This window comes from Caloenas nicobarica, chromosome 39 (genome assembly GCF_036013445.1).
Source record: "Caloenas nicobarica isolate bCalNic1 chromosome 39, bCalNic1.hap1, whole genome shotgun sequence".
In the NCBI taxonomy this organism is placed as follows: domain Eukaryota; kingdom Metazoa; phylum Chordata; class Aves; order Columbiformes; family Columbidae; genus Caloenas; species Caloenas nicobarica.
Genome location: NC_088283.1, coordinates 522,430 through 540,879, shown reverse-complemented (window position 1 = coordinate 540,879; position 18,450 = coordinate 522,430). Strand labels below are relative to the sequence as shown.

At 67.0% G+C, this 18,450-nt stretch overlaps 1 protein-coding gene across 3 annotated transcripts; it reads right to left on the bottom strand.

Moving 5' to 3' along the window:
- Positions 1 to 1,437: 1,437 nt before the first annotated feature.
- Positions 1,438 to 16,278, bottom strand: LOC136001261 (TBC1 domain family member 17-like). 3 transcript variants are annotated; one of them, XM_065655368.1, is made up of 13 exons: positions 16,009 to 16,278; positions 15,491 to 15,569; positions 15,031 to 15,146; positions 14,478 to 14,606; positions 13,611 to 13,702; positions 13,144 to 13,238; positions 11,188 to 11,280; positions 7,740 to 7,840; positions 6,906 to 7,005; positions 6,001 to 6,092; positions 3,803 to 4,003; positions 3,579 to 3,659; positions 1,438 to 1,670 (listed from the first exon to the last, which is right to left on the bottom strand). In XM_065655368.1, the coding sequence occupies exons 1-13, from the start codon at positions 16,273 to 16,275 to the stop codon at positions 1,542 to 1,544; spliced, it is 1,575 nt and encodes a 524-aa protein (XP_065511440.1). In that variant the 5' UTR covers positions 16,276 to 16,278; the 3' UTR covers positions 1,438 to 1,541. The 3 variants fall into 3 exon arrangements, with proteins under 3 accessions (XP_065511440.1, XP_065511439.1, XP_065511441.1); XM_065655367.1 differs by having other exon boundaries at positions 13,144 to 13,252; positions 15,033 to 15,146; XM_065655369.1 differs by having other exon boundaries at positions 15,043 to 15,146.
- Between the last annotated feature and the right edge of the window lie 2,172 nt (positions 16,279 to 18,450).

Below are 18,450 nucleotides of genomic sequence, written 5' to 3'. Positions count from 1 at the left end.
CTGGTTTGTACTGGCTTCAGAGTCTCTGTACTGGTTTGTACTGGTTTCAGGGTCTCTGTACTGGTTTGTACTGGCCTTGGGGTCTCTGTACTTGTTTGAGGGTCTCTGTACTGGTTTGTACTGGTTTCAGGGTCTCTGTACTGGTTTGTACTGGTTTGAGGGTCTCTATACTGGTTTGTACTGGTTTGAGGGTCTCTATACTGGTTTGTACTGGTTTCACAGTCTCTGTACTGGTTTGAGGGTCTCTGTACTGGTTTGTACTGGTTTGAGGGTCTCTATACTGGTTTGTACTGGTTTCACAGTCTCTGTACTGGTTTGAGGGTCTCTGTACTGGTTTGTACTGGTTTGAGGGTCTCTATACTGGGTTGTACTGATTTCAGGGTCTCTGTACTGGTTTGAGGGTCTCTATACTGGTTTGTACTGGTTTCACGGTCTCTGTACTGGTTTGAGGGTCTCTATACTGGTTTGTACTGGTTTCAGGGTCTCTGTACTGGTTTGAGGGTCTCTATACTGGTTCGTACTGGTTTCACAGTCTCTGTACTGGTTTGAGGGTCTCTGTACTGGTTTGTACTGGTTTGAGGGTCTCTATACTGGGTTGTACTGATTTCAGGGTCTCTGTACCGGTTTGAGGCTCTTTGTACTGGTTTCAGGGTCTCTGTACTGGTTTGTACTGGTTTCAGAGTCTCTGTACTGGTTTGAACTGGTTATGGGGTCTCTGTACTGGTTTGTACTGGTTTCAGGGTCTCTGTACTGGTTTGTACTGGCCTTGGGGTCTCTGTACTTGTTTGAGGATCTCTATACTGGTTTGTACTGGTTTCAGGGTCTCTGTACTGGTTTGAGGGTCTCTATACTGGTTTGTACTGGTTTGAGGGTCTCTGTACTGGTTTGTACTGGTTTGAGGGTCTCTATACTGGTTTGTACTGGTTTCACGGTCTCTGTACTGGTTTGAGGGTCTCTATACTGGTTTGTACTGGTTTGAGGGTCTCTATACTGGGTTGTACTGATTTCAGGGTCCCCGTACTGGTTTGAGGCTCTTTGTACTGGTTTCAGAGTCTCTGTACTGGTTTGTACTGGCTTCAGAGTCTCTGTACTGGTTTGAACTGGTTATGGGGTCTCTGTACTGGTTTCTACTGGTTTCAGGGTCTCTGTACTGGTTTGAGGGTCTCTGTACTGGTTTGTACTGGTTTCAGGGTCTCTGTACTGGTTTCTACTGGTTTCAGGGTCTCTGTACTGGTTTGAGGGTCTCTGTACTGGTTTGTACTGGTTTGAGGGTCTCTATACTGGTTTGTACTGGTTTGAGGGTCTCTGTACTGGTTTCTACTGGTTTCAGGGTCTCTGTACTGGTTTGAGGGTCTCTGTACTGGTGTGAACTGGTTTGAGAGTCTCTGTACTGGTTTGCACTGGTTTCAGGGTGTCTTTACTGGTTTTATCTGAAGATGAGCAGAAACTTCTTTATTTTGAGGTGCTGGGGGGGGGTCGGGGGGGCCCCCTTGGAGGGGACCCCGGTGTCCGGGGGGGGGCAGGGGAAGGAACCCCCCCCGTTAAGGTGCTGTGGGGGGGTCCCCGCGGCTCTGGGGCGGCAGCAGCGCGGGGGGGACCCCGGCGTCCGGGGGGGGGCGTGGGGGGGCCCCCCCCAGTCCCAGCAGCTCCCGCAGCGCCAGGGGCAGGTCCTGGGGGGGGCGGTTTTGGGGGGGTCAGTGGGGGGGGGTCCCGGGGGGGTCGGGTTTGGGGGGGGGGGGTTTTAGTGTGGGGGGGACCCTGGGGGGGGGGTCAGTTTTTGGGGTCCCAGGGGGGTGAGTTTTGGGGGGTCCAGGGGGGGTTCAGGTTTTGGGGGGGGTCCCAGGGGGTCAGTTTTGGGGGGTCAGTTTTGGGGGGGGGGTCCACGGGGGGTTCAGATTTTGGGGGGGGCCCAGGGGGTCAGTTTTGGGGGGGGGTCCCAGGGGGGGTGAGTTTTGGGGGAGTCAGTTTTGGGGGGGGGTCCACGGGGGCTTCAGGTTTTGGGGGGTACCAGGGGGTCAGTTTTGGGGGGGTCAGTTTTGGGGGGGTCCACGGGGGGTTCAGGTTTTGGGGGGGGTCCCAGGGGGTCAGTTTTGGGGGGTTGTTTTGGGGGGGTCTGGGGGGGGGTTTCAGGTTTTGGGGGGGGTCCCAGGGGGTCAGTTTTGGGGGGGGTCCCAGGGGGTCAGTTTTGGGGGGGGGGGGCAGTTTTGGGGGGGGTCCCAGGGGGTCGGTTTTGGGGGAATCAGTTTTGGGGGGGTCCACGGGGGCTTCAGGTTTTGGGGGGGTCCCAGGGGGTCAGTTTTGGGGGGTCAGTTTTGGGGGGGGTCCACGGGGGGTCCAGGTTTTGGGGGGTCCCAGGGGGTCGGTTTTGGGGGGGTCAGTTTTGGGGGATCGGTTTTGGGGGGTCCCAGGGGGTCAGTTTTGGGGGGTCGGTTTTGGGGGGGGTCCACGGGGGGTTCAGGTTTTGGGGGGTCCCAGGGGGGTCGGGATTGGGGGGTCGGTTTTGGGGGGGGTCCACGGGGGGGTTCAGGTTTTGGGGGGTCCCAGGGGGTCGGTTTTGGGGGGGTCAGTTTTGGGGGGTCGGTTTTGGGGGGGTCCGGGGGGGGTTCAGGTTTTGGGGGGGTCCCAGGGGGTCAGTTTTGGGGGGCCAGTTTTGGGGGGGTCGGTTTTGGGGGGGTCCGGGGGGGGTTCAGGTTTTGGGGGGTCCCAGGGGGGTCAGTTTTGGGGGGTCGGTTTTGGGGGGGTCCAGGGGGGGTTCAGGTTTTGGGGGGTCCCAGGGGGTCAGTTTTGGGGGGGTCCGGGGGGGGGGTTCAGGTTTTAGGGGGTCAGTTTTGGGGGGTCAGTTTTGGGGGGTCGGTTTTGGGGGGGTCCGGGGAGGTTTCAGGTTTTGGGGGGTCCCAGGGGGTCAGTTTTGGGGGGGTCGGTTTTGGGGGGGTCCGGGGGGGGTTCAGGTTTTGGGGGGTCCCAGGGGGTCAGTTTTGGGGGGTCGGTTTTGGGGGGGTCCGGGGGGGGTTCAGGTTTTGGGGGGTCCCAAGGGGTCGGTTTTGGGGGGTCGGTTTTGGGGGGGTCCGGGGAGGTTTCAGGTTTTGGGGGTCCCAGGGGGTCAGTTTTGGGGGGTCGGTTTTGGGGGGGGTCCACGGGGGGTTCAGGTTTTGGGGGGGTCCCAGGGGGGTCGGGTTTGGGGGGTCGGTTTTGGGGGGGGTCCACGGGGGGGTTCAGGTTTTGGGGGGTCCCAGGGGGTCGGTTTTGGGGGGGTCAGTTTTGGGGGGTCAGTTTTGGGGGGTCGGTTTTGGGGGGGTCCAGGGGGGGTTTCAGGTTTTGGGGGGGGTCCCAGGGGGTCAGTTTTGGGGGGGGGTCCCAGGGGCGGTGAGTTTTGGGGGGTCAGTTTTGGGGGGGGGTCCACGGGGGCTTCAGGTTTTGGGGGGTCCCAGGGGGTCAGTTTTGGGGGGGGGGGGCAGTTTTGGGGGGGGTCCCAGGGGGTCGGTTTTGGGGGGTCAGTTTTGGGGGGTCGGTTTTGGGGGGGGTCCCAGGGGGGTCGGGTTTGGGGGGTCAGTTTTGGGGGGTCGGTTTTGGGGTCTCACCGGTGCGGCCGCCAGCTGCAGGAACAGCCCCTCGGCCCCGCTCAGCAGCTGCTCCGCGTCCAGCGGCACCGCGGGGGGGCCCTGGGGACACCGCGGCCATTGTCACATCGCCCCGGGGGCGGGGGGGGGGGGGCCCGGGTGCCCAACACGCCCCAGTCCTGTCCCCGTGTCCCCAAACCCCAAGGCGGTGTCCCCAACCCCGTCCCCATGAATCACGTCCCCACCTCGTCCCCATCGCTGTCACTGTCCCCATCGCTGTCCCCAGCGCTGTCCCCTGGGGGGGCCCCTGGGGGGTCCCCAGCGCTGTCCCCTGGGGGGGCCCCCCTGGTGTCCCCGGGCTCTGGGGACACGTCCCTTGTCATCTCCAGCAGGACACAGACCAGCAGCAGGTGGAAATTGGGGCAGGGGAGCCCCGTCCACAGCACCTGGGAACGGGGACAGGGGGACAAGGGACAGGGGGACATGGGGACAGGGGCACAGAGGCACAGGGGGACATGGGGACATGGGGATATGCGGACATGGGGACATGGAACAGGGGAACATGGGGACATGGGGGACAGGGGGACAAGGAACAGGGGGACATGGGGACAGGAGGATATGGGGACATGGGGATATGCGGACATGGGGACATGGAACAGAAGGACATGGGGACAGGGGGACATGGGGATATGGGACAGTTGGGATATGGGGACAGGGGGATACGGGGACATGGGGATGGGGGGACAGGGGGACATGGGGATATGGGGACAGGGGAACAAGGGGACATAAGACACGGGGACAAGGGACATGGGGACAGGGGGATAAAGGGGACAGGGGGACAAGGGGACATGGAGACAGGGGGACACGGGGACATAGGACATAGGCACAAGAGACATGGGGACAAGGGGACAAAGGGGACAGGGGAACAGGAGGACATGGAGACGGAGGGATATGGGGACACGGGACACAGGGACGGGGGACAAGGAACGGGGGACATGGGACAAGAGGACACGGGGGATATGGGGACAGGGGACAAGGAGGAAAATGGGGACCCACGGAGACCCCGAGTGTCTCCACCCCCCGGTGTCCCACCACTGTCCCCAAGGTCCCCGTGTCCCCTTCTGCCCCCGTCCTCCTGCTGTCCCCACGTCCCCGCATGGGTCCCCACTCCCCATGTCACCCCATATTCCCCCGTGTCCCCTGTCCCCATATCTCCCACACCCACCGTGTCCCCCCCATCCCTGTGTCCCCCCACGTCCCCTTGTCCCCCCGTGTCCCCAATACCTCCAGACCCCCCCTGTCCCCCCGTGTCCCCAGTACCTCCAGACCCCCCGTGTCCCCCCTGTCCCCCCGTGTCCCCAATACCTCCTGACCCCCTGTGTCCCCCCTGTCCCCCTGTGTCCCCGGTACCTCCAGACCCCCCGTGTCCCCCTGTCCCCCCATATCCCCGGTACCTCCGAGACCCCCCGTGTCCCCGATACCTCCAGACCCCCCATGTCCCCCTGTCCCCCCATATCCCTGGTACCTCCTGGACCTCCCGTGTCCCCTCTGTCCCCCCGTGTCCCCAATACCTCCAGACCCCCCGTGTCCCCCTGTGTCCCTGGTACCTCCCAGACCCCCCACGTCCCCCTGTCCCCCCATATCCCCGGTACCTCCCAGACCCCCCGTGTCCCCCCTGTCCCCCCGTGTCCCCAGTACCTCCAGACCCCCCATGTCCCCCCTGTCCCCCCGTGTCCCCAGTACCTCCAGACCCCCCGTGTCCCCCCATATCCCCGGTACCTCCTGGACCCCCCGTGTCCCCCCGTGTCCCCAATACCTCCAGACCCCCCCGTGTCCCCCTGTCCCCCCATATCCCTGGTACCTCCCCGACCCTCCATGTCCCCCCTCTACCCCCGTGTCCCCGGTACCTCCCAGACCCCCCGTGTCCCCCCTGTCCCCCCGTGTCCCCAATACCTCCAGACCCCCCGTGTCCCCCCTGTCCCCCCGTGTCCCCGGTACCTCCAGCCCCCCCGTGTCCCCCTGTGTCCCCGGTACCTCCCAGACCCCCCGTGTCCCCCCGTGTCCCCGGTACCTCCTGGACCCCCCCTGTCCCCACGTGTCCCCGGTACCTCCAGACCCCCCGTGTCCCCCGTTCCCCCATATCCCTGGTACCTCCAGACCCCCCCTGTCCCCCCTGTGTCCCCGGTACCTCCCAGACCCCCCACGTCCCCCTGCCCCCCCATATCCCCGGTACCTCCTGGACCCCCCGTGTCCCCTCTGTCCCCCCGTGTCCCCAATATCTCCCAGACCCCCCCGTGTCCCCCCTGTCCCCCCATATCCCCGGTACCTCCCGGACCCCCCGTGTCCCCTCTGTCCCCCTGTGTCCCCAATACCTCCAGACCCCCTGTGTCTCCCCTGTCCCCAATACCTCCAGACCCCCCCTGTCCCCCCGTGTCCCCGGTACCTCCCAGACCCTCCGTGTCCCCTCTGTCCCCAGCCAGGGCAGGAACCGCAGCTGGAGCCACCGGCGGCAGCACCGGGACGTGTCCCCGGCCCCTGGGGGGGTGACGGGCACGGCTTGGGGTGACCCCCCCGCTGCGGGTGCCACGACCCCCTCAGGGACCCCCCGAGGTTTTGGGGTCCCCCCTGGTTCCAGGTCCTCTCTGGTTTCAGGGCCCCCCCAGCTTTCAGGGTCCCCCCGATTTTGGGGTCCCCCGGTTTCGGGTCCCCTCCCCGGTTTCGGGCCCCCCCAGTTTTGGGGTCCCCTGGTTCCGGGTCCCCCCCAATTTTGGGTCCCCCCCCAGTTTTGGGCTCCCCCTGTTTCGGCCCCCCCCAGTTTTGGGCTCCCCCTGTTTTGGGCCCCCCCCAGTTTTGGGGTTCCCCGGTTTTGGGTGCCCCCCAGGTTTTGGGGTCCTCTGGTTTCGGGTTCTCCCCTGTTTCGGCCCCCCCAGTTTTGGGGTCCCCCGGTTTCGGGTCCCCCCCTGTTTTGGGGCCCCCCCAGTTTTGGGGTCCCCCGGTTTCGGGTCCCCCCTGTTTCGGCCCCCCCAGTTTTGGGGTCCCCCGGTTTCAGGTCCCCCCTGTTTCGGCCCCCCCAGTTTTGGGGTGCCCCGGTTTCAGGTCCCCCCCTGTTTCGGCCCCCCCAGTTTTGGGGTTCCCCGGTTTCGGGTCCCCCCCTGTTTCGGCGCCCCCCCAGTTTTGGGGTGCCCCGGTTTCGGGTCCCCCCCTGTTTCGGCCCCCCCAGTTTTGGGGTGCCCCGGTTTCGAGTCCCCCCCTGTTTCAGGCCCCCCCAGTTTTGGGGTGCCCCAGTTTCGGGTCCCCCCCTGTTTCGGCCCCCCCAGTTTTGGGGTGCCCCGGTTTCGGGGTACGCACCCAGCCGCTCGCACAGCTCAGGCTCCACCACTCGCACCAGTTGCCCCAGTTGCCCCAGTTGCCGCTCCAGCCCCTCCCGGCTCGGTCCGAAGTTGCTCCCCTTGGCGGGGGGGGGGGTGGTGAAAATGGGGACCCCCCCCCACCCCCCAAAACCCCCTGAACCCCCCAAAACCCCCTGAACCCCCCAAACCTTCTTACGGCCCCTCAGGGGGGGATTTGGGGCCCCCACTTTGATCCTCTCACCCCACAATTTAGAGCCCCCCCCCCATCCCGCGGTCCCTCTAATTTTGGGGTCCCCCCCCCCATTCCAAGGACCCCCCCATTAGGGCATCCCCCCCACCATCTTGGGGTTCCCCCTGTTTCACATCCCCCCCATTTCATGTCCCCCCCATTTCAGAACCCCCCCCATTTTAGGGTCCCCCCCATCCCACATTCCCCCTATCTTGGGGTCCCCCCCATTTCATGTCCCCCCCATTTTGGGGTCCCCCCAGTTCACACCCATCCCGTTCCACGTCCCCCCCCCATTTCAGGGTCCCCCCCATTTTGGGCTCCCCCCAATTCACACCCATCCCGTTCCAGGTCCCCCCCCCATTTCAGGGTCCCCCCCATTTTGGGGTCCCCCCAATTCACACCCATCCTGTTCCAGGTCCCCCCCCCATTTCAGGGTCCCCCCCATTTTGGGGTCCCCCCAATTCACACCCATCCTGTTCCAGGTCCCCCCCCCATTTCAGGGTCCCCCCCATTTTGGGGTCCCCCCAATTCACACCCATCCCGTTCCACGTCCCCCCCCCCCCCATTTCAGGGTCCCCCCCATTTTGGGGTCCCCCCCCTCACCACCATCTCCATGATGCTGCAGAACCCCCAAAAGGCCTCATGCTCGGGGGGGGTGACCCCCAGCAGGGGGGCCAGGACCTCGCTCATCCCCCGCACGTACCCTGGGGACACGGGGGGGGGGGTCAGCGGGGCCCCCCCAAACCCGCGGGACACCCCCGAACCTTGCGGTGCCCCCCCCGGCAGCCCCTAAAAGGTTCCCAGCCCCCCTGGCACCCCCCGGACCCCAAAACCCCCCAAGACCTTCCCAGGACCCCAAAACCTCCCCAGCTCCCCCCAGGACCCCCAAAACCCCCTAAATCCCCCCAGGGACCCCTCCCCAGGACCCCAAAGCCCCCCAGGGACCCCCCCAGGAACCCCAAAACCCCCTAAACTGCCCCAGAGACCCCTCCCCAGGACCCCCAAATCCCCCCTGGGACCCCAAAACCCCCTAAACCCCGCCAGGGACCCCTCCCCAGGACCCCAAATCCCCCAGGGACCCCCCAGGAACCCCAAAACCCCCCTGGGACCCCTCCCCAGGCCTCCCAAATGCCCCTCTGGGACCCCCCCCAGTACCCCAAAACCCTCCCTGGGACCCCAAAACCCCCTAAACTCCCCCAGAAACCCCACCCCAGAACCTCAAAGCCCCCCAGGGACCCCTCCCCAGGACCCCAAATCCCCCCAGGGACCCCCCAGGGACCCCCAAACCCCCCTGGGACCCCTCCCCAGGCCCCCCAAATGCCCCTCTGGGACCCCCCCCAGTACCCCAAAACCCTCCCTGGGACCCCAAAACCCTTCTAAACTCCCCCACAGACCCCTCTCCAGGACCCCCAAATGCCCCCCTGGGACCCCAAAACCCCCTAAACCCCCCCAGAGACCCCTCCCCCCCAGAGACCCCTCCCCAGGACCCCAAAGCCCCTGAGGGACCCCTCCCCAGGACCCCAAAGCCCGCCAGGGACCCCCCCAGGAACCCCAAAACCCCCTAAACTGCCCCAGAGACCCCTCCCCAGGACCCCCAAATCCCCCCCAGGACCCCTCAAAGATCCCTCCCCAGGACCCCAAAACCCCCCTAAACCCCCCCAGAGACCCCTCCCCAGGACCCCAAAGCCCCCCAGGGACCCCCCCGGGAACCCCAAAACCCCCTAAACTGCCCCAGAGACCCCTCCCCAGGACCCTCAAATCCCCCCCAGGACCCCCCAAACCCCCCTAAGATCCCTCCCCTGGACCCCAAAACCCCCCAAGACTTTCCCAGGACCCCAAAACCTCCCCAGCTCCCCCCAGGACCCCCAAAAGCCCCTAAACTCCCCCCAGGGACCCCAAAACCCCCTAAATCCCCCCAGAGACCCCTCCCCAGGACCCCAAAGCCCCCCAGGGACCCCCCCAGGAACCCCAAAACCCCCTAAACTGCCCCAGAGACCCCTCCCCAGGACCCCCAAATCCCCCCAAGGACCCCAAAACCCCCTAAACCCCCCAGAGACCCCTCCCCAGGACCCCAAATCCCCCCAGGGACCCCCCAGGGACCCCCAAACCCCCCTGGGACCCCTCCCCAGGACCCCCAAATGCCCCTCTGGGACCCCCCCCAGTACCCCAAAACCCTCCCTGGGACCCCAAAACCCTTCTAAACTCCCCCAGGGACCCCACCCCAGGACCTCAAAGCCCCCCAGGGACCCCTCCCCAGGACCCCAAAGCCCCCCAGGGACCCCCCAAGGGACCCCAAAACCCCCTAACTCCCCCCAGGGACCCCTCCCCAGGACCCCAAAGCCCCCCAGGGACCCCCCAGGGACCCCCAAACCCCCCAGGGACCCCTCCCCAGGACCCCAAAGCCCCCCAGGGACCCCCCAAGGGACCCCAAAACCCCCTAAACCCCCCCAGGGACCCCTCCCCAGGACCCCCAAATCCCCCCCAGGGACCCCCCAGGACCCCCCAAACCCCCCTAAGACCCCTCCCCAGGACCCCCAAAACCCCCTAAACTGCCCCAGAGACCCCTCCCCAGGAGCCCCAAATCCCCCCTGGGACCCCGAAACCCCCTAAACCCCCCAGGGACCCCTCCCCAGGACCCCAAAGCCCCCCAGGGACCCCCCCAGGAACCCCAAAACCCCCTAAACTGCCCCAGAGACCCCTCCCCAGGAGCCCCAAATCCCCCCTGCGACCCCGAAACCCCCTAAACCCCCCAGGGACCCCTCCCCAGGACCCCAAAGCCCCCCAGGGACCCCCCCAGGAACCCCAAAACCCCCTAAACTGCCCCAGAGACCCCTCCCCAGGGACCCCCAAACCCCCCTGGGACCCCTCCCCAGGCCCCCCAAATGCCCCTCTGGGACCCCCCCCAGTACCCCAAAACCCTCCCTGGGACCCCAAAACCCTTCTAAACTCCCCCACAGACCCCTCTCCAGGACCCCCAAATGCCCCCCTGGGACCCCAAAACCCCCTAAACCCCCCCAGAGACCCCTCCCCAGGACCCCAAAGCCCCTGAGGGACCCCTCCCAGGAACCCCAAAACCCCCTAAACTGCCCCAGAGACCCCTCCCCAGGACCCCAAAGCCCCCCTGGGACCCCTCCCCAGGACCCCCCAAATGCCCCTCTGGGATCCCCCCCAGTACCCCAAAACCCTCCCTGGGACCCCAAAACCCCCCTAAACCCCCCCAGAGACCCCTCCCCAGTACCCCAAAGCCCCCCAGGGACCCCCCCAGGAACCCCAAAACCCCCTAAACTGCCCCAGAGACCCCTCCCCAGGACCCCCAAATCCCCCCAGGGACCCCCCCAGGAACCCCAAAACCCCCTAAACTGACCCAGAGACCCCTCCCCAGGACCCCCAAATCCCCCCCAGGGAACCCCAGGACCCCCCAAACCCCCCTAAGACCCCTCCCCAGGACCCCCAAAACCCCCTAAACTGCCCCAGAGACCCCTCCCCAGGAGCCCCAAATCCCCCCTGCGACCCCGAAACCCCCTAAACCCCCCAGGGACCCCTCCCCAGGACCCCAAAGCCCCCGAGGGACCCCCCCAGGAACCCCAAAACCCCCTAAACTGCCCCAGAGACCCCTCCCCAGGACCCCAAATCCCCCCAGGGACCCCCCAGGAACCCCAAAACCCCCCTGGGACCCCTCCCCAGGCCCCCCAAATGCCCCTCTGGGACCCCCCCCCAGTACCCCAAAACCCTCCCTGGGACCCCAAAACCCTTCTAAACTCCCCCACAGACCCCTCTCCAGGACCCCCAAATGCCCCCCTGGGACCCCAAAACCCCCTAAACCCCCCCAGGGACCCCTCCCCAGGACCCCAAAGCCCCCGAGGGACCCCCCCAGGAACCCCAAAACCCCCTAAACTGCCCCAGAGACCCCTCCCCAGGACCCCCAAATCCCCCCCAGGACCCCCCAAACCCCCCCTAAGATCCCTCCCCAGGACCCCAAAACCCCCCTAAACCCCCCCAGAGACCCCTCCCCAGGACCCCAAAGCCCCCCAGGGACCCCCCCGCCGCTCACCCAGGTCGAAGTGGAACATGCAGTGGGTCATGAGCACGTCGCGCAGCAGCGCCCGGGGGGGCCCGTCGGGGGGACAACGCGCCAGGTCACGCTCTGGGGACAGGGACACGTGGGGCACGGGGGGGCCGGGGGGTTCGGGGGGGACAAGGACATGCGGGGGGGCCCTGGGGCCGGTTTTGTGGAGCCCAGTGTCGGGTGCCGTGGGGTGGTTTTGGGGTTTGGGGGTCCTGCGTCTGTTTTGGGGTTCACGGCAGTTTTGAGGGCTCGGGGAATTGAGGTATAGCTCAGTTTAGGGGGGCCGGGGGTCACTTTGGGGGGTTCAGATCAGTTTTGGGGTTTGGGCTGGTTTGGGGGTTCGGGTCGGTTTGGGGGTTTGGGTCAGTTTTGGGATTCAGATTGGTTTAGGGGTTTGTGTCAGTTTTGGGGTTCAGATTGGTTTAGGAGTTTGCGTCAGTTTTGGGGTTCAGGTCAGTTTGGGAGTTCACGTCAGTTTGGGGGTTCAGCTCAGTTTTCAGGTGTGGGTCAGCTTTGGGGTTCAGGTCAGTTTTGGGGTGTGGGTCAGTTTTGGGGTTCAGAGCAGTTTGAGGGTTCAGTGCAGATTTCAGATATGAGTCAGTTTGGGGGTTCAGGGCAGTCTGAGAGTTCAGCTCAGTTTTGGGGTTCAGGCCAGTTTGGGGATTCAGGGCAGGTTTGGGACGTGACTCAGTTTGGGGGTTCAGGCCGGTTTTGGGGTCCAGGCCAGTTTGGGGGTTCGGACGGGTTTTGGGGTTCACGTCAGGTTTGGGACGTGCCTCAGTTTGAGGATTTGAGCCGGTTTTGGGGTTCAGGCCAGTTTGGGGGTTCAGGGCCGGTTTGGGACGTGGCTCAGTTTGGGGGTTCAGGCCGGTTTTGAGGTTCGGGCCAGTTCGGGGCTTCAGGTCGGTTTGTGGGTTCAGGCCCGTTTTGGGGTTCAGGCCAGTTTTGGGGTTCAGGCCGGTTTGGGGGTTCAGGCCAGTTTGGGACATGGCTCAGTTATGGGGTTCAGGCCGGTTTTGGGGTTCGGGCCAGTTTGGGGTTCGGGCTGGTTTTGGGGTTCGGGCTGGTTTTGGGGTTCAGGTCAGTTTTGGGGCGTGGGTCAGTTTTGGGGTTCAGGCCGGTTTTGGGGTTCAGGGCAGGTTTGGGATGTGGCTCGGTTTGGGGTTTTGGGCCGGTTTTGGGGTTCAGGCCAGTTTGGGGTTCAGGCTGGTTTTGGGGTTCAGGCTGCTTTTGGGGTTCGGGCCAGTTTTGGGGTTCGGGCCAGTTTGGGGTTCAGGCTGGTTTTGGGGTTCAGGCCGGTTTTGGGGTTTGGGCCAGTTTGGGGTTCGGGCTGCTTTTGGGGTTCAGGGCTGGTTTTGGGGTTCGGGCCAGTTTGGGGTTCGGGCTGGTTTTGGGGTTCAGGCCGGTTTTGGGGTTCGGGCCAGTTTGGGGTTCGGGCTGGTTTTGGGGTTCAGGGCTGGTTTGGGACATGGCTCAGTTGTGGGGTTTGGGCCGGTTTTGGGGTTCAGGGCAGGTTTGGGATGTGGCTCGGTTTGGGGTTTTGGGCCGGTTTTGGGGTTCAGGCCGGTTTTGGGGTTTGGGCCAGTTTGGGGTTTGGGCCGGTTTTGGGGTTTGGGCCGGTTTTGGGGTTCAGGCCGGTTTGGGATGTGGCTCGGTTTGGGGTTTTGGGCCGGTTTTGGGGTTCAGGCCAGTTTGGGGTTCAGGCTGGTTTTGGGGTTCGGGCCGGTTTTGGGGTTCGGGCCAGTTTGGGGTTCGGGCTGGTTTTGGGGTTCAGGCTGGTTTTGGGGTTCAGGGCAGGTTTGGGTCGTGGCTCAGTTTGGGGTTTCGGGCTGGTTTGGGGTTCAGGCTGGTTTTGGGGTTCAGAGCAGGTTTGGGTTGTGGCTCGATTTGGGGTTTGGGCCGGTTTTGGGGTTCGGGCCGGTTTTGGGGTTCGGGGCTCACCCAGGCGCTGCCGGTACCTCCTCAGAACCCGGTTCCTCTGCAGCTGCCCCGGGCTGAGCGAGCGCCACTGCAGCTTCATCCGGAAATAGGCGTCCCTGGGACCCCCAAACTGAGCACCCCGAACCGGGCACCCCGAAACTGAGCACCCCCCAAACTGAGCACCCCAAACCGGGCACCCGGAACCGAGCACCCCGAACCGAGCGCCCCAAACCAAGCACCCCGAACTGAGGACCCCAAAACCACCCTGGGCATCCCCAAAGCCAGAACACCCCCAAACTGAGCACCCCAAACCTGGACACCCCCAAACTGAGCACCCCAAACCTGGACACCCCAAAACTCAGGCACCCCCAAAGCCTGTGCACCCGGAAACTGAGCACCCCAAAACCTCGGGCACCCCAAAGCTCCGCTGGGCACCCTGAAACCTGCACCCAGCCCCCCAAATTGTCCGCCACCGCCCAGCCCCTCACCTTTGCTCCCGCTCCGGGGTTTCGGGGTCCCCCCAGGGCCGCAGCCCCAGCAGCCGCCGCCAGCCCCGGGGCCGCAGCTCCGGGCTCAGCCCCTGGGGGCGGGGACACCTCAGGACACGCCCACATGGCCCCGCCCACCGGGAGGGGGAAGACCACACCCATTGCATGGCCACGCCCACTCCCCCTGGCCACGCCCCTCGCAGCACCACCCACTCCCCATGGCTCCACCCACCCCGCAGCCCCACCCACCCCGCAGCCCCACCCACCCCACGGCCCCACCCACCCCATAGCCCCACCCACCCCACAGCCCCACCCACCCCACAACCCCACCCACCCCATAACCCCACCCACTCCACAGCCCCACCCACTCCACAGCCCCACCCACCCCACAGCCCCACCCACCCCACAGCCCCACCCACCCCACAGCCCCACCCACCCCGCAGCCCCACCCACCCCGCAGCCCCACCCACCCCATAGCCCCACCCACCCACAGCCCCACCCACCCCGCAGCCCCACCCACCCCGCAGCCCCACCCACCCCATAGCCCCACCCACCCCGCAGCCCCACCCACCCCGCAGCCCCACCCACCCCATAGCCCCACCCACCCCACAGCCCCACCCACTCCGCGGCCCCACCCACTCCGCGGCCCCACCCACCCCGCGGCCCCACCCACCCCGCGGCCCCACCCACCCCACGGCCCCACCCACCCCACAGCCCCACCCACCCCATAACCTCACCCACCCCACAGCCCCACCCCCACCCCACAGCCCCACCCACCCCATAACCCCACCCCCCCATAACCCCACCCACCCCGCAGCCCCACCCCCTCCCGATGGCCCCGCCCATTCTGCCCCCCCAGCCCCTCACCCCCCGGAAGATCCGCAGCCGCAGCCCCTGGGGGTCCAGGCTCCGCCCCTCGCTGTCGTGGCTCCGCCCCCACTCCTCCTGCGTCACCGGCGGCCCCCGCAGGGGGGTGGGGCGGGGCCCCAGCCTCACCTGTGGGGGGTGGAGCTCCCTCAGTCCCCACCCCCTACCCTGGCCCCGCCCCCCCTTCCTTGGCCCCACCCCCTGCTGCCCTGGCCCCGCCCCCTGCTGCCCTGGCCCGACCCCCTTCCTTGGCCCCGCCCCCTGCTGCCCTGGCCCCGCCCCCTGCTGCCCTGGCCCCACCCCCTGCCCTGGCCCTGCCCCCTGCTGCCCTGGCCCCACCCCCTGCCCTGGCCCTGCCCCCTGCTGCCCTGGCCCCACCCCCTGCCCTGGCCCCGCCCCCTGCTGCCCTGGCCCCACCCCCTGCCCTGGCCCTGCCCCCTGCTGCCGTGGCCCCGCCCCCTGCCCTGGCCCTGCCCCCTGCTGCCCTGGCCCCACCCCCTGCCCTGGCCCCGCCCCCTGCCCTGGCCCCGCCCCCTGCCCTGGCCCCACTCACACAGGCAATGACCTCGAATTCTGGCTCCGCCTCTGGCTCCGCCCCCTCCTCCTGGGGGGGGCCTCGGGGCCCCCCCAGGAGCCGGCTCAGCCCCCCACAGGGCCCTGCAGCAGCCGCTGGGGGGGGAACGGTCAGATGGGACCCCCCACCCTGGGACCCCCTCCTCAGGGGGCCCCCCAAAACCGACCCCCCCCAAACCGAACCCCCAAACTGGCTCCCTCGGGGACCTCCCACACTCACACCCCCCAAACCAACCCCTCCCAGGGACCCCCCCAAACCGACCCCTCCCAGGACCTCACCCTGTGTCCCCCAAGCCCAGGAGGCCCCCCAGAGCCTCCCCTTGAGACCCCACCACTCTCATCTCCCAGATCCCCCCCCAAGACTCTCTATCTCGGGACACCCCCGCTGTGACCCCCCCCAGACCCAAGTTTTGGGGTCCCCGTTCCCCACGATGACTCACGGTGACGAGACCGGGGGAGGGGGGCTTGGGGGGCTCCTGTGGGGGGGTCACCAGCAGCAGCCGGGGGTCCCGTGGGCACCTGGGGGTTGAACTACGGTTTGGGGGGTCCTGGGGGGTCAATGGGACTGGGGGAGTCCAGTGGGGTCTCTGGGATTGGGGGGGCACTGGGGGGTCCCTGGGATTGGGGAGGGGGTCCTGGGGGTCTGTGGATTGGCGAGGGATCCCCGGGGTCCCTGAAATTGGGGGGGTCCTGGGGGGAACTGGGACGATGGGATCCTCGGGGGTCCCTGGGATTGGGGGGGGTCCTGGACGGGTCTCTGGGATAGGGAAGGCGATCCTGGGGGGGGTCTCTGAAATTGGGGGGGGGTCATGGGGGGAGCCGGGACTCTGCGGGGATGCTGGGGGGTCTCTGGGATTGGGGGGGCACTGGGGGGGGTCTCTCAGATTGGGGGAGGGGCTGAGAGCTCTGGGGGGTCTCTGGGGTGTCCATGGATTGGGGGGGTCCCCAGGGTACTCACGGGCGCAGGTGGGGGCCCAGCAGCCTCAGCAAGTTTCGGGGTCCCCCCCGTGGGAAGTGCAGCGGGGGGGGACAGGGCCCCTCCCGGGGCAGCAGCACCAGGAAGGGGGGGCCCAGTCCGGGGGGGCCCCGGCGCAGCCCCCGCAGCTCCCGCAGCGCCAGGCGGAACCCCCCCCGCCAGTCTGGGGGGGACACGGCAGATCCGCACCCCAAATACCCCCCAGGGACCCCAAATCCCCTGGGACCCCCCAAACTCCCCACCCCCCATGACCCCCCCTGTGCCCCCAAATCCCCCCCAACCCCCGTGAACCCCAAATCCCTGTGCCCCCCCGTGCCCCCCAAATCCCGTGACCTCCCAAACTCCCCCCACGCCCCATCCCCCCCAAATCTCCTGTACCCCCCCATCCCCCCCACACCCCATGTCCCCTCTATGCCCCCCCAAACCCCCCGTGACCCCAAATCCCCTGTGACCCCCCCGTGTCCCCAGATCCCCCCCTGCCCCCATTTCCCCCCATCCCCAATATCCATGTGTCCCCCCCGGCCCCCTGTGTCCCCCAGGCGGTACCAGGGGGCGGGGGGGGGGCCGGGGGGGGCTCAGCACGGCCCAGTCGGGCTCGTAACCGGGGTCGGGGGGCTCCTCAGCCTCGGGGGGGCGGCCTGGGGGGTCAAGAGGGGTCAGGGAGGTTGGGGGGTCACGGGGGTCAGGGGGTTGGGGGACATGGGGGGTCAGGGGGTCATGGATGGTCAGGGGGTTTGAGGGGGTCACAGGAGGTCAGGGGGTCACGGGGGGGCAGGAGGATTGGGGGTCACGGGGGGCAGGGGGTCATGGGGGGTCAGGGGGTCACGAGGGGTCAGGGGGCTCACAGGAGGTCAGGGGGTCACGGGGGGGCCAGGGGGGTTGGGGGTCACAGGGGGTAAGGGGGTCAGGGGGGTCACGGGGAGGTCGGGGGGGGTTGGGGGGTCACGGGGGTTTGGGGGGGTCAGGGGATCATGGGGGGTCACGGGGGGACAGGGGGTCATGTGGGGTCAGGGGGTCACGGGGCTCACAGGAGGTCAGGGGGGGACGGGGGTGCCAGGGGGGTTGGGGGTCACTGGGGGTAAGTGGGTCAGGGGGGGTCACGGGGAGGTCAGGGGGTTTGGGGGGTCATGGGGGTTTCGGGGGGTTGGGGGGTCACGGGGGGACAGGGGGTCAGGGGGTCATGGGGGGTCAGGGGTCACGAGGGGTCAGGGGGTCACGAGGGGTCAGGGAGCTCACAGGGGTAAGGGGGTCGGGGGGGTCACGGGGAGGTCGGGGGGGTTGGGGGGTCACGGGGGTTTGGGGGGTCAGGGGATCATGGGGGGTCACAGGGAGGTCATGGGGGTTGGGGGGTCACGGGGGTTTGGAGGGGTCAGGGGATCATGGGGGGTCACGGGGGGACAGGGGGTCATAGGGGGTCAGGGGGTCACAGGGCTCACAGGAGGTCAGGGGGGCACGGGGGTGCCAGGGGGGTTGGGGGTCACTGGGGTAAGTGGGGTCAGGGGGGGTCACGGGGAGGTCAGGGGGTTTGGGGGGTCATGGGGGTTTCGGGGCTCAGGGGATCATGGGGGGTCACGGGGGGTCAGGGGGTCATGGGGGGTCAGGGGGTCACGAGGGGTCAGGGGGTCACGAGGGGTCAGGGAGCTCACAGGGGGTAAGGGGGTCGGGGGGGTCACGGGGAGGTCGGGGGGGTTGGGGGGTCACGGGGGTTTGGGGGGGTCAGGGATCATGGGGGGTCACAGGGAGGTCATGGGGTTGGGGGTCACGGGGGTTTGGAGGGGTCAGGGGATCATGGGGGGTCACGGGGGGACAGGGGGTCATAGGGGGTCAGGGGGTCACAGGGCTCACAGGAGGTCAGGGGGGCACGGGGGGTGCCAGGGGGTTTGGGGTCACTGGGGTAAGTGGGTCAGGGGGGGTCACGGGGAGGTCAGGGGGTTTGGGGGGTCATGGGGGTTTCGGGGCTCAGGGGATCATGGGGGGTCACGGGGGGTCAGGGGGTCATGGGGGGTCAGGGGGTCACGAGGGGTCAGGGGGTCACGAGGGGTCAGGGAGCTCACAGGGGGTAAGGGGGTCAGGGGGGGTCACGGGGAGGTCGGGGGGGTTGGGGGGTCACAGGGGTTTGGGGGGGTCAGGGGATCATGGGGGGTCACGGGGAGGTCATGGGGTTGGGGGGTCACGGGGGTTTGGAGGGGTCAGGGGATCATGGGGGGTCACGGGGGGACAGGGGGTCATGGGCGGTCAGAGGGTTACGAGGGGTCAGGGGGCTCACAGGAGGTCAGGGGGTCACGGGGGGGCAGGAGGATTGGGGGTCACAGGGGGTAAGGGGGTCAGGGGGGGTCATGGGGAGGTCGGGGGGGTTGGGGGGTCACGGGGGTTTGGGGGGGTCAGGGGATCATGGGGGGTCACGGGGAGGTCAGGGGGTTGGGG